The sequence below is a fragment of the Macrobrachium nipponense genome, chromosome 8 (assembly GCF_015104395.2).
Source record: "Macrobrachium nipponense isolate FS-2020 chromosome 8, ASM1510439v2, whole genome shotgun sequence".
NCBI classification, from domain to species: Eukaryota; Metazoa; Arthropoda; class Malacostraca; order Decapoda; family Palaemonidae; genus Macrobrachium; species Macrobrachium nipponense.
Genome location: NC_087203.1, coordinates 78,813,062 through 78,827,005, shown reverse-complemented (window position 1 = coordinate 78,827,005; position 13,944 = coordinate 78,813,062). Strand labels below are relative to the sequence as shown.

At 42.2% G+C, this 13,944-nt stretch overlaps 1 protein-coding gene across 1 annotated transcript in view; it reads left to right on the top strand.

The window, feature by feature from the left end:
• LOC135222873 (dolichyldiphosphatase 1-like) overlaps positions 1-13,627 on the top strand; it is a 205,597-nt gene extending 191,970 nt beyond the window's left edge. The window contains exon 6 of the mRNA XM_064261222.1: positions 13,382-13,627. Coding sequence (XP_064117292.1) covers positions 13,382-13,511 — 130 coding nt within the window. The 3' untranslated portion in view covers positions 13,512-13,627. The remainder of the gene's footprint in view (positions 1-13,381) is intronic.
• The last annotated feature ends 317 nt before the right edge of the window (positions 13,628-13,944 follow it).

Genomic DNA, 13,944 nt, shown 5'->3' with positions numbered 1-13,944 from the left:
AAAATCAGAAGAAAAACTAGTTCAGAAAAAATTTGATTCCCTGATTGGCAACAAGTATTAGTTAAGCTTCCTAATAATGTACTAGAAAGTGAACACCAAATATTTGTCAACAAGACTTGAAAAGTGTCTTTTAAATTGACATTCAGCAACTAAAATATCTTTTAGACAAAAGCAAAACATGCTTGGTTAAAGCAGCTACCAAAAATCAATTTGAGATTTATCCGGCAATATAATTTATAGCTAACTCAAAAGATCAAGTTACAAAAGTTGACATAATGAAGTGTGCAGGGAACAATTATATTACCCTGTAATGAAAGTAGCTAAAGTGAAATTTAAAGAATAAGAACTTACATTGAAAATTTAAATTCTAGGCCAAAGTAGAGATGCTAGACTATTTACCAAAATCCTTACAATACAAAAATTGCTGTAAATATGGACACATTAAAAGAATGCATTAGTAGTTGGAGATATGCATACTATGGATCAAGTGATTACACAAAGAATCACCATGCAAGATATGTGTTCATAGTATATTTATAAAACAGAATTGAAAATATTTAGAGGCATAATAGGAAAAGCTAAACTGGAACTGAGAGTGTAATGATACAGCAAAAAACCTGTGTACAAAGCTGTAACCCAAAAAGTAACTAGAATTGTAATAATTGTATAGTGGTTAATATGGAACAAACAAATAATATACAAGATAGAACTTATTAGATCAATAATTAGATAAGGAAAATAGAATCCAAAGGGAACATGCAACAAAGACTCAAACCAAACTGATGTGCTGTCACAAATGGAAGTTGAGGAAATTAACCAAAACACCATAGAAGAACTAGAAGAAAACCAAAATAATGTCTTTGAGCTTCAAAATATTTACTACTAAGAAACAAGTGAAAATGTGTCAAAGTTCCTATGGCATGATTTAGTTTTCTGTACAACTTATAATCAAGGTAACTAAAAATAGATCTATCTTTTGGTGGTCTTGGTATAATGCTGTATAAGCTATGGACCATGAAACTTTAACAACAATCTGATGGTGGCCTGTTGCATATCGTTGCCAAATGCACACTTATGGCTAAATTTAAGCTTGAATAAAACTGCTGAGGTTTGAGGGTTGCAATTGGTATGTTTGATGATTGGAGGGTGAATGGTCAACATACCATTGCAACCCTCTAGCCTCAGTAGTTTTCAAGATGTGAGGATGGACAGAAAAAGTGCAGATGAACAGATAAAACTATCTCAATAGTTTTCTTTTATAGAAAACAAAACAAAAAACATTATAAAGAATTTATAAAGCAAAGAATCAAATGGTTTTCATGTGAGGTCTTGCTAATACTACACAGTGTCAAACATGGGACATGCTGAATATATCATCATCAGTGTTGTAGTAAAATGATGCAAGGGCCTCATCAGTTGGTTTTCAGTTCAGAACAAAACCACCATAGTTATTATGCTCTATAAATATGTAAAATGGAAGAAACCGAAGAGGTTTACTCAAAGATTAGAAGTCATCATATATCCACAAGCAAACAGAAAATTTCTTAGGCTTAGTCGTGGACACTCCTGAACCAGAATAATCATATAGCCTATAAAAAGCTAAATGCAAAAATGCATTAGATTTGATAAAAAAAATTATCTCACTTAAATTAGGGAGCTGACAGACAACCTTGACATTGCTGTACAAGCCACTGTTATGTCAGTCTAGATTATGGATATCAAATATACAGTTCAGCTTCAGATACAGCTTTGCAAAGAGTAGATCCAGTTCATTATCCAGGTTGAGCATGGTGGAGCACCTCTAACTTTTCATTGTGACTTAATACAACTTCATAGTGCAGCATAATTACAAGCGTGATTTACCAACTAAAAAACCTATTGATTAAAGAGATATATTTACAAACAATCACTCCCCAACTTTACCAATTAGGGCCAATATATAAGAATTAAGAAAAGTAAATGAAAAATTTCTGCCAAAAAAATAGAAATTTTCCTTGGACTCATAAGATTAGAACTGTATGACCCTGAAATATTTATCTAAAAACTATACATACACCCCAGAACATCATGAACATGCAATAGAACTTATAAGACAAAGGTTCACACTATGCAATATAGACTAATGGGTTCAGATCATTGTCAGGCATGAGATTTCCCGCTATATCTTTCAACAAAACTTATCAAAAAAGCTGGCCCGGGAGGAGGAGAGCAAAAGCGAACATTCACTCACCAAGGTGGTTGAAGAAAGACTGAACGCATCATGGGGTTCAAGTGTGGTCACTGACCAGCTTCCATCTCATCTACGCTTTGGATACCGGATGCTAATTCTGTATTGTTGAACCGGTTCCCAGCGGGTGCCAGAAGATTTATCCTATTGTTAAGACCTCAGGTTTGTTAGCTATGAAAAATACAAATTAATTAAAAATTTGTCATTTTTTTCTTGCCTAAGAATGGTTCTGTTTTCACAGTAGAATTATGTGCAATAGAATCACTTATTAAAATTATTCAGAATGCTATACCATCAGTTTAATTTTTAATTTTAGCAACTAGTGCTTTAGAAGCCCTTTAAAATTATAATCCAAAAAAGGGATTTTGACGAAGGAAAATCTATTTCTGGGTGATTGGCTCGTGTCGCCCTATGAAAGTATCCTTAATATCATTCTTTCTAGGTAAAAATTAGCCCATTTAAAATACCAGAGAAAAAACAAAATTAAGAAAAATGGTCATAAAAACTGACCTCGCTCCAATCCTTTAAAAAGAAGTGTCGGTATGATATAGGGGCGAGTGTGGAACACTACCACGAGACAAACACCAATTAGAACTTCCTATCAGAATCCCCCCAAAAGAGAGCTGATACCAACGGGCGATGCAGCCATCTACTACTACTACTAGAGGACGCCACGGACAGCAGCGCCCCTAGCGGACATCCTTAATTAAAACAGCTAAATACATCTTGTCCTGCAAGGGGGGGAAAACAAACCATCAAGGGGGGGGGGGTTTCATAGGGCGACACGAGCCAATCACCCCGAGAAATAGATTTTTCCTTCGTCAAAATCCCTTTTCTGGGCTCAGCTCGTGTCGGCCTATGAAAGAGTACCAGAGAAACAGACAAGATGGGAAAAAGGAAAACAATGAAAAACAGTGTAAAATGATGGATATAATATAAGTAAATCAATTACAGCATACAAATTAAGCACTTAAACTAACTTATATTAAACAGTAAAATAATGAACGTTAGTAATCTTAAAAGTACTAAATGGTAATACAGTAAATTACAGAGTTGCATGTAATATAAAGAGAGGATTTACTTAACAAAATTACAAAATATACAAACTCATGTGCCCTACCCTAGCATAAAAATAAGGGTAGTACACTGAAATCCATCATTAATACAAATATTGCAAAATATATACAAACACATTGTGACTGAAGTTCATCATAAATACAAAAATGGTGAATATATACAAACATATTGTGTCCTACCCCTAGCATAAAAATAAGGGTAGGTACACTGAAGTACATTATCAGTACAAGAGTGTGGATGTCCCTAGCCCCCCAAAAAAAAAAATAAGGGACAATCCACTATATGATTCAACGGCTAAGGCTATGATGTTTTGAGTAGCCTGGCGATAGGGTGAAGGCATGTTGGCTGATTTAGGTAGAAAGGAGACCTGGATCTATACTACAACTACTATACAGTATCAGGGGAAACTATGTTTCCCGCTGCTACTGCTGAAAAAACCAAAAAAACTTTTTTAAAAGATTCCAAGGACTTTAATAATGCCGTTTAAAGGACTGTCGGGATTTCCATCCAGTATTACTTTTTAAGATCCTCAAAGTTCATATGTTGAAAATAAATTAATTGAGGTGGCTACTCCCCTGAATATCATGTGCTTTTGGAAATGACTCAGGGTTGGCTGGCTTGTTTAATGAGTAAAGGATTTGCTGTCTAATGCCTTTTACTGATAAAGAAAATACACCTTTTTCTCTCATGAAGAGAGCACCTGAGGATCTAGAAGAAGTACGAGATAAAAAGGCTCTAAGAGTTGATACTGGGCAGAGAGAGAAGGATCCTGTGGAAGTGGGATAACCTTCCAAGGAGCCCACCTTGCAAGAGGATCCTCATTTTTGGCTAAAAAGCTACGATCCGGAGCAAGTAGAACTTCTCCTGATGGGCAGGAATTCCACATGACCCGCATCCCTGGATAGAGCCGACAGTTCTGAAATTCTAGCTCCTGAGGCTAGGCTTAATAAGAATAATGTCTTCCTCAGGAGCATTATGAATGTACAAAGAATGAGTTTTGTCAGTCATCTGAAGCTAGGTTTGAGGACATTCATTTAAGAAACCATGAAACTGTAGTAGGCCTTCTGGAGAAGGTCTAAGTCTAGCACAGGCTTTAGGGATAGATGTGAAATAAGATTCAGTCAGATCTATCTGAAAACCTACTTGAAAGATTTTCTTCAAAGCCGATTTATGAGTGGTAATCGTGCTAGCTGCTAAACCTTTTTCAAATAAGGATCTGAAAAAGGATATAGCCAAATTAACTGTCATGGTTGTAGTGTTCGATTCTCTCAAGAAAGATGCTAATTTTTTAACAGCTGAGTCATATTGTCTAATGGTTGACTCTCTCTTATCTGATTCTACGGAAGAGAATATTCTGTGGATCAATGTCAGAACTTTATTAGCCGCAAACTTCATGAAGTCCATAAAGTTAGGGTCTGGAGAGTTCCTGAGGAAGCGAACACAGTCCTCATTTGTACTGATTTGTGATAGCTTGGGATTGGGGATCCGTTGAGGTCGGAGACCCAATTCCAGAAGAAGAGGATACCAGTTGCTCTTGGGCCAGTCCGGTGCAATCAGAGCTACTATCCCTTTGAAAGACCTTAGTTTGTTTAGGGACTTTCAAGAGAAGATTCACTGGAGGAAAAACATTAAATTCTCCTCCACTGATTCCAATCCAACGACAGGGCGTCCGTGGCATAAGCCAGAGGGTCCAGGTTGGGGGCCACATAGCAAGGGAGCTTGTGGTTCGCTTGTGAGGCGAAGAGATCCACTGGAGACCGGGTGGGGACTCTCCGGCTTACCCACTGGAATGACCCGACGTCCAGAGACCACTCTGATTCCAGAGGAACTGACCGGGACAGGGCGTCTGCTATCACATTCCTTACTCTGCCAGGTGAGTGGCAGACAGATGCCATTTGTGTTTGTTTGCTAATGCAAAGATGGCTATCATGACATGGTCACATGCTTGGATTTGGACCCTCTCTGTTGATGCAATGAACTACCACTGCACTGTCCAAAACTAGCCTTAGATGCGACTTCTTCGGGGGAAGCAGTCCCTCCGTTTCAGAGTAAAAAGACAATACTGCCATTGCTTCCAACACGTTTATGTGGAGCTGGCGAAATTGAACTGACCAAGTCCCCTGAACCTGTTTGAACTGAGAGTATCCCCCCCACCCGACCGGACAGGATGCATCCTGTGAATGGTTAACACTGGGAGGGGTTGGGATATTGAAGGGGTACTTTCTTGGCTAAGTTCTTTACTTTTGACCAAGGCCGTAGTTGGGTTGCGGAGGATCTGTGGAATTACTGACAACTTGTCTCGATATTTGGAGTTTGCTTTTGACCGCCAAATTCGATTTATCTTTCAGCCTTGCTTTCAGAGGATATCTGTTACCGAAGCAAACTGAAGAGACCCTAGGATTCTCTCCTGGTTTCTTCTTGACGTTTGTTTGCATTTGAGAAATTGCCTGACAGATTTTGCTATTTCCTTCCGTTTGACCACTGGAATTGACAGATTGTGGGAAGACAAATCCCATTGGATTCCTAGCCACTGAAACGAGATTCCGGAGTAAGTCTGGATTCGTTTGTTTATCTGGAACCCCAGATGTTCCAGAAAGATAAACTACCTTTTTGGTAGGGCTTTGGAGACATTCCTCGACTGTTATTGGTGGACCCCAGATCAACCAATCGTCGAGGTATGCTGCTACCATGATTCCCTGAGCTCTCAATTGTTGTACAACCACTTCTGCTATCTTTGTGAATACCCTGGGGGCTACATTCAGACCGAAGGGCATCACTTTGAATGAGAATGTTTGATTTCCTAGCCTGAATCCTAGGAATGGGCGGAAGTGCCTGGCTATAGGGATAGATAGTATGCGTCTTGTAAGATCGATGGAGCATGTGACGGCTCCAACGCGGAAGTAAGGTCCTTACTTGCGAGAGGGTAAGCATCTTGAACTTGTCGCAGCGAATGAAAGAGTTTAGCTTTGACAAGTCTAAGATTACCCTTCTTTTTGTTGAGCCTTTCTTTGGTGGCACGCTGAATAAGCGACCCTTGAAATTTTAGATGTTTTGACTCTCGCAATAGCTCCTTTCTGAAGGAGTTTCTTCCGCGTAATCTGTCAATTCCTTTGATGGCCTCTGATGAAATGATTTGATTGGAGGAGGATCTTTGATCCAACTCCAGCCAATAATCCTTTGGACACTATGCTCTGTGCCCAATTGCTGAACCCCCACCTGTGGCGGAAGAGGAAACAGCCTCCCTCCTACCTGGGGAGCCTCATTGTTGATGGGCGGGTTGGCCACCACGCCCTCCTCTGAACTGTCTACTCCTCGTACCCCTTCCTGCGCCACGCTGACGAAAGTAACCTCTCGCCCTACCTCTCGGTTGAGTGTAGCCTTGAGCCTCATATGCAGGGTTGAGGCGGCGAGATAGCGTAGGAAGTGGATGGCTGAGATTGCGGGGGCAACAGGAGGATAGGCTGGTTCTGCTTTGAGCTGGCAGGTTGTCCCTGTTGGGTAACCGGGACCGCCTGCACAAATTGCTGCTGTTGCTGGAGTTTTTTGTTTATATGGCTGGAACCTCTTACCAGCCTTCTTCGGTTTCTTGCCAGCAGTGGGAACGGATTCCTGTTTCCTCTTTGAGGAAATACCCCACCTAGCTCTAAGGCTCTGGTTGAGTCTAGCAGCTTCGTGGTGTACCTCGTTCACCGCGGACTCTGGGAAGAGATCCGCTCCCCACATGCTAGCGGCCAAGAGTCTATTAGGCTCATGCCTGATGGTGCATTCTTGTAAGACATGCTTCCGGCAGTTCCTCCTAGCCTGGAAGAAGTCAAAAGCGTCCGTTAGAACCGTCTGAAACTGAGATTTCGCCAGAATCTTGAACAGCGGTTCCGTAGCGTAAGAGAGGGCAGCCATTTCTGTGATTATGAGGGAATTGAGGGACCTGCCAAACTAGTTCGTGCCTCAAACTCTGCCTGATTAGGGAATCCGGCAGCCTAGGTAGTTTCTCACCGAACTGGTCCATGGCGCAGTCCCAGTTTGAGCTTACCAAGCGTGAACGTAGCTGGCAAGTTCTCCCACAATTCTCCGAAGGCCGGGAAGAGCGGAGAAGTAGACTCCGCCTCCCTCAACTGTGGGATGGGCTCATCCTTGAGGACTGCCTGAAGGGACTTCTCCACTAATTTCGTGGCGAACGGAAGAGAAACCTCCTCTTCCGTCGCGAAAATAGTGAAGGGACTCTTGTAGGCCTGGAGTTTGGTGTTCGTACACTCCCAGTCCTCAAGGCAGTGAACCCATTCCCGCTGAGCGTGATCTCTACTATATAGGACCGACTCCTTAGAGATCTTGTCTTCCCTCGTCAGAGCCGTTGGCGTCAGCCTAGCATATCCGATGAAAGGCTGCGTCAGACCCGGAGGGTAAAACTCGAAGTCCTCAATCCTTCGAGTTCCACACTCCGAGATAGAGATCATTCCATCTTTGAACGGAGCGTAGGCAGCTACTCTCCATGGGTTCTCCATAGAGAAAGCTGGTAGGAGTCATATGGCAGGAGTTGAAGAATCCCCGTGCTAGATGCTGGGGAGACTGGGGGAGGAAACCTGAGCTAGCCCAGCTACTCGGTCCTCATTTTCTCTCATTCTGTTAGAGAGATCCTGGATTGATTGTCCAGATTGAGACAGACTGTTTGATAACTGCGCAAACATCTGCTCAAACCGTGTCCCCAGTGCGGAGATTTGCGAGCCTACCAGCACGCCCACTGTTCCATCACCCCTGCTGAGAAAGTAGAGGGATCAAAGGTGCTAGTGCTGCCACCCCTACCGGCGTAGCCGGAGTGGAAGCGGTGGAGGCGGGAGAAGGCAGTGACTCGGCGGGAGAGCGCGAGCCTTCTCCTTCGAAGCCTTGCTTCTGGAGCTCTTTGATTGAGAAGAGCCGGGTTTCGGCCTTTGCACCATGCATCGGCATAGGAAGTCGACGACTTCTTAGCCGAAGAAGACGAAGACGACTTCCTGGAAGTCGTCTTGGCTAGAGCCGTTCGGTTCTCTCTTTCCTTCTCCTTAGGAGGTACATAGAGCGCGGGAGAGCGAATAGGGATCTCAGATCCCGCAAAGCCTTGGAATGAAGCGGAAGAGAGGGGACAGGAGAGAACCGATCCAGGAGCACCCAAGGAAAGACCTTGGGCGCTCGACATACCTACCTCAACCAACAAATCCTCCCCCCCTACCGCCATAGGCTCAAGGTTAAGGTCCAGGGCAGCGACGTCCGGGACCGACTCCTGGGAGGCTACGACCCCAAATGATTGCTGGAGGGTCTTGCTGGAATGGAGGCTATCAGTGGGGCAGCGGACAAGGGGTCAACGTAACCCGTCGACTTGCCCGCGGGGAAATCTGGACGGCCAGCTTCCTGTCCAAAATGTAGGGCTGGCCCTTGGCGGCGTTCTTCCCGAAGCCGCCCACCCACGCTTTCAGGGTGGCGAGGGCGACTTCCCTCACACCGGTAGCCTGAAAGAAGGTGAGATTAGCTGCCAATGGTGGAACGGGGTTAACAAACTTACGACTAGAAGTTGTTAGTAAAATGATAAGTAAGCCTATAAATGGACTTACCCCCATCTCCCCAGCTGACGACCAGGTCGTAGCAGATGGCGCAGGCTTCAGGGTGCCCAGACGATCGTCTCGTTGAACGATGTGGCACAGGGGGCGTGAGACCTACACTCATCATGTCCACAGGGGTCGAAACAGCGTCGCGTTACACGCTGGGACCTGGCAGTTGGTAGCCTGTAAGTGGAAAAGTACATGAGTACCAAGTAAACACTTACAGTCAACATAAGCTCCGCTGGTGCCGGAGCGAAAAAGTTAGATTAAACCAGAGCCCCGCCAAAATACGTGTGGTAACTAGGTTGGTATCTAGGCTATGGCTCCGCTGATGCGGAGCACAAGAGACAACCCAACCAGGAGTGGTGGTAATGGAAACCACGACGGAAATGGCGGGGATGGTTGATAAAATAATAATAATAATACACAATTCATTGTAAAATATTGTACAATTAGGTATATCCTTAAAATAATAATAATAAAACAACCTCTCTCCGCCCGTCTACTAGAAGAGTGCGTAGGTAAGGAGTAAGCTCCCTTCCGTAGCGGGGGAGAGATATAAGGGATATAGTAGGCAAGCAACACCGACACTCGTAGTGCCCACCCCGCCCGCTAGCGGAGCCAGTAACCTATAACCAAAGGTGCCCCGGCTGCGACGGAAGGCTCCTTTCGTATAGCAAGGGAGGTTGGCTGAGCAACTGGGGAGGGGGGGAGGAAGGTCTCGGCGAAACACGGCGGGATGGGGAGCGAGAAAGGAGGGAGGGATGGCCTATCTCCTCCCCGCCTCATCAAACTACCCGTATGGAGACCCGGTACCTCATGAGTGGTCGCCTATTACTCCCCGCTGGAGGAACCCCTGGTCACCTAAGTCCGAGAGGATGAGAGAAGGCGACTGAGGTTGTCATGACAACCAAGGGGTCCCCCAGCTCCTCCCTATACCCAGAAGGGAGGGTTAGGGGCAGGGTAAGGTGCTATGGAACACGTGACCGCAAGTGGCCTAGGCCGCGAGCAACACAAACCGTTGGGAGGGGCCACGTGAAACCAAGCTGTACCAATAACGGAACAAGCACCTAGGCTAGCCTAACACCCTAAATAAAAATATATACATCGAAAAGATGGAAGAGACACTTTTAGTAAAAGAGAAAGAAGCCCAGGAGGAGGCAGACTGTTCCAAGAAACAGAAGCCTACTCGGAGCCAGCGATAGCCGATGTAGAGCAAGAGCCGGGATGCTGGGCCGGAATAAAAATAATAATAGCCCTAAATACCAAGCTAAGAGAATGGTAGGAGGGCTAAACTAGCTAAAACTCGATGTAAAACAATGAACGTGATAAAGTAAGCCCATAAGTATAAGAAGTCCCAGTATGGAGGACCGGGAATTCTTACGAGGCAGCATGGCCGCCACGAGACAACGGGGACCCGGGGAACCGTATATGACCTATTAAAGAGGAAAATACTGGTACCCGGAAGATAAAATTGTGGTAAAATATTACTTATGAGTTACTTAACTTAGCCGTGGCAATTGCAGAGCGTTCCATCGTAGATTGTAAGGATAAATCCCAAAAAAGCACAGCACAAGAAAATGGCGACTTGTCGCTAGCGCTAAAAATTAAGGATGTCCGCTAGGGGCGCTGCTGTCCGTGGCGTCCTCTAGTAGTAGTAGTAGAGGCTGCATCGCCCGTTGGTATCAGCTCTCTCTTGGGGGGATTCTGATAGGAAGTTCTAATTGGTGTTTGTCTCGTGGTAGTGTTCCACACCGCCCTCCTATATCATACCGACACTTCTTTTTAAGAGTGAGCGAGTCAGTTTTACTGACATTTTCTTAATTTTGTTTTTCTCTGGTAATTTTAGGCTAATTTTACCTAGAAAGAATGATATTAAGGATACTTTCATAGGCCGACACGAGCTGAGCCCAGAAAACACTTTTCACAAATAATTAAATTTTTGCTTCACAAAATATGTAGTGGTAAACATGTAGAAATATGTTCAATTCCTGCCCATGTAAACATTAAATGTAAACATGAGATGAAATGAAGAAACCAATAAAGAATCGACTTCAATAAGATAGATCACTTGTGCATATTCCCTTTAGTGATTTTTAAAAATCTCTAAAACCCATTTAATTGATAAATGGCAGAATATAGGGAATAATGAATATTTGGGCTTGTCTTGCAATTGGTCATCTCTAATTGACCTATTGTTGAATAGCCCACTTCATCCAATCCCTACATATATTATGCTTGAATATCTAAAATATAATCGATAACAGATATCAAGCTTTGAAAGCAAATCAGTTAAAGAAAATCTGTTGAATTCTCCATCATTTTTAGTTAACCTAATTATAAGATTTTAAAGCTCTTTAGTTTAATAAATACAATTGGGGCTTTATCATTAGTAAAGACAAATTACAGGCAGTCCCCGGGTTATGACGCGTCGTAAGCCAAAAATCGTCGTAAGCCGGAACATCGTAAAAAATCTTAAGAAAACCTTACTTTTTATGCTTTGGGTGCATTAAAAACTATGTAAACTGCATTTTATTGCATTTTTCATAAAAAAAACCTTCAAATATTGATTATTTTGCATTTTTGGTGTCATATTTCATCTGCCAGATGAGCGTTGTAGGCGTCGTAACCTTGGAACATGCGTCGTAACCCTGGAAATAATGTCTGATGAATACAATTGAGAAGCGTCTTAACCTCGGAACGTCGTAACCCAAACCCGTTGTAACCTGGGGACTGCCTGTATTCAGGCCAACAGGTCTGGGTAAACTACTTTGTTATTATAATAATTATATAATAAGGCGACAAAGGGTGCTATGACAGTCCTGGCTCCCCAAACGACTTTCCCATTAAAATCCAGTGCATCAGTACCAAATGATAAAGTGCCTGAGAAGAATAGCGCAAAACATAGTGGAACTTCAACCACTGGTATGACAGGAAGAAGTCATGTTGTGCATCCATAAGTTTGTCATATCTTTTATTGTATATTTCCTTACTATTCTTGGCTTATTGCCTGATAGGATTTCAGAGGTAATGTTGGTCTAAAAGTCAACTACCAGTCTGGATAGGTTAGTTTTGGGACCTGTAGCCTAAACCTCCTTCCTCTTCTTCTGTAGCCTTTATGTCTTGAAGAGTCCTCTGAAAGATGCTTCACCTTGCAGTACCATGGTTGCTTGAGGTTTGTCATTATTGGTGTGGTCAGCATTTACAGCCTGTTTTGAATCTGGTTTAAGCTGGATTGTCAGTATCTTGGCGACTGTGACAAGAGAATAACAGGCTTCTGTCTGGGTTATATGTACCATGCCAATTTGCAGACAAGGTGAACTGCATCCTGAGAAAATCTTCAGAGGTCAGGGGCCAAGAAACCACACCTGAAGACAAAGAAAATGAGCAAACCTAGGAAAACACCTGTGCCTGACAACCACCTGTCTAAGGCCCTGACTTGAGTTGTGGTCTTGCCCTACCTCTATGGTTAGTTTGGGTACAAGTCCAAAGCCGAGTCAAATTCATAAAGGCATTTGGTCACACACCAGATTTCTTTAAATTTACTAATGCTGTCATCATAAAAAACCAAATCTGTATGTTATGGCTCTGGAGCTTTGTTTTGGTTACTTGCATTTAGGTACAGTAGTTGCAGTTGCAGTTCCAGGCTTCTTCTCTAGGTTCTCCCATCTGGCAACGACTGGTACTGCTGTACTTTGACTAGACTTTTGTTTGGATGCAGTGTCATGTTCTTGCAGTCAGTGAAAGACATCTACCTATTAAAATTGAATAATGATCATCTGCAATGGAACTACAATGAGGAATTTTGTTCAGTTGTTGATGGTGCTGCAAACACATTAAAAGTGACCAAGGTAGCTGCTGTGTACCTATGCATCTATTAGCACCACTTTTCTTCTGTCTGTAAGACAAATGACTGCAGTGTATGGGACATCTTTAAAACCATGAATGGGGACTTTGTACAATGATGTATTTTGTAGGTAAACAAATTTTATACAGTATTTATCTTTTTAAGTTGTGTATAGAAATGTGTTACAAAAATTCAGAGTTCAGTTTTTCTAGATATCATGCCAATTACTCATAGGTAAAGAAAGCTGTACATAGTAAGGATGTTTACTCATTTCCACGATGTTAGTAAGAAATTATCACTCCAATTTTTTGCTGAAAGATGGAGCATGTTATTCAAATACAGTATTGGGTTTGCATTCTTGCATGATGTAAAACTTCATTGACTTACATCATTGAGGTTCACTTAACAGAAATATAAATTGCAAAAGGTATTGTCTTTAACAACCCTCTTGTGTAATTTTTTCAGATGGAATGACTAGATCATGAGATTTTAAAAATTACAGCTTTTTTTGTGTCTCCTTAGATTCCATAATCAATAGCTTGAGGGTACTGTACATAAAAACAAATTATTTTGAAGATTACTATTACAAACTCAATGAAAAATACTGAATATTAGAAAAGTCTTCTACAAGGTTCTCTATTTTACATCATCCTCTGATTACAGGAGAATATCAGAACGACTGATGATTCGAGACACATCACTCATTCCCAACATCATGTGGTTTGAGTACACACATGCACGCACGGAGAACAGAGCCAGAAGTCGGAAACTAACTTCAATGAAGAGCCAGTAACAATTTGCAGTATTCTTATTAAGAAATTCTTGGTGTTGTGTAATTTTAGGAAAACTATGTAAAGACGATTCTCTGATTTTGATATTTGTAAACTCAGTAAAGCTCATAAAAATTAATTGCTAGTCATTTATCTTTTTCTATGAATTGTTTGGATAACTGTTGAACTGTACTAGATTTTTGCTGATATAATTGTGGAAGAAGGAGAAGAGAGTATAAAAGCAATAATATACAAAATGAAAAATGGATCCGCTACAGGATTAAAGTACATAGTATAGAGAACAAGATTTATGAAGCTTGCTATGAAAGTATTTGGGATGGTACTTAGGAAAAGGCTGAGGAAACTTAAAACTGTCAGTTTTGCTCCATACCACAGCCAACAACAGGGGCACCCTTTATGATGATGCAGTTACAGGAAAACTACCATGTATAAAGG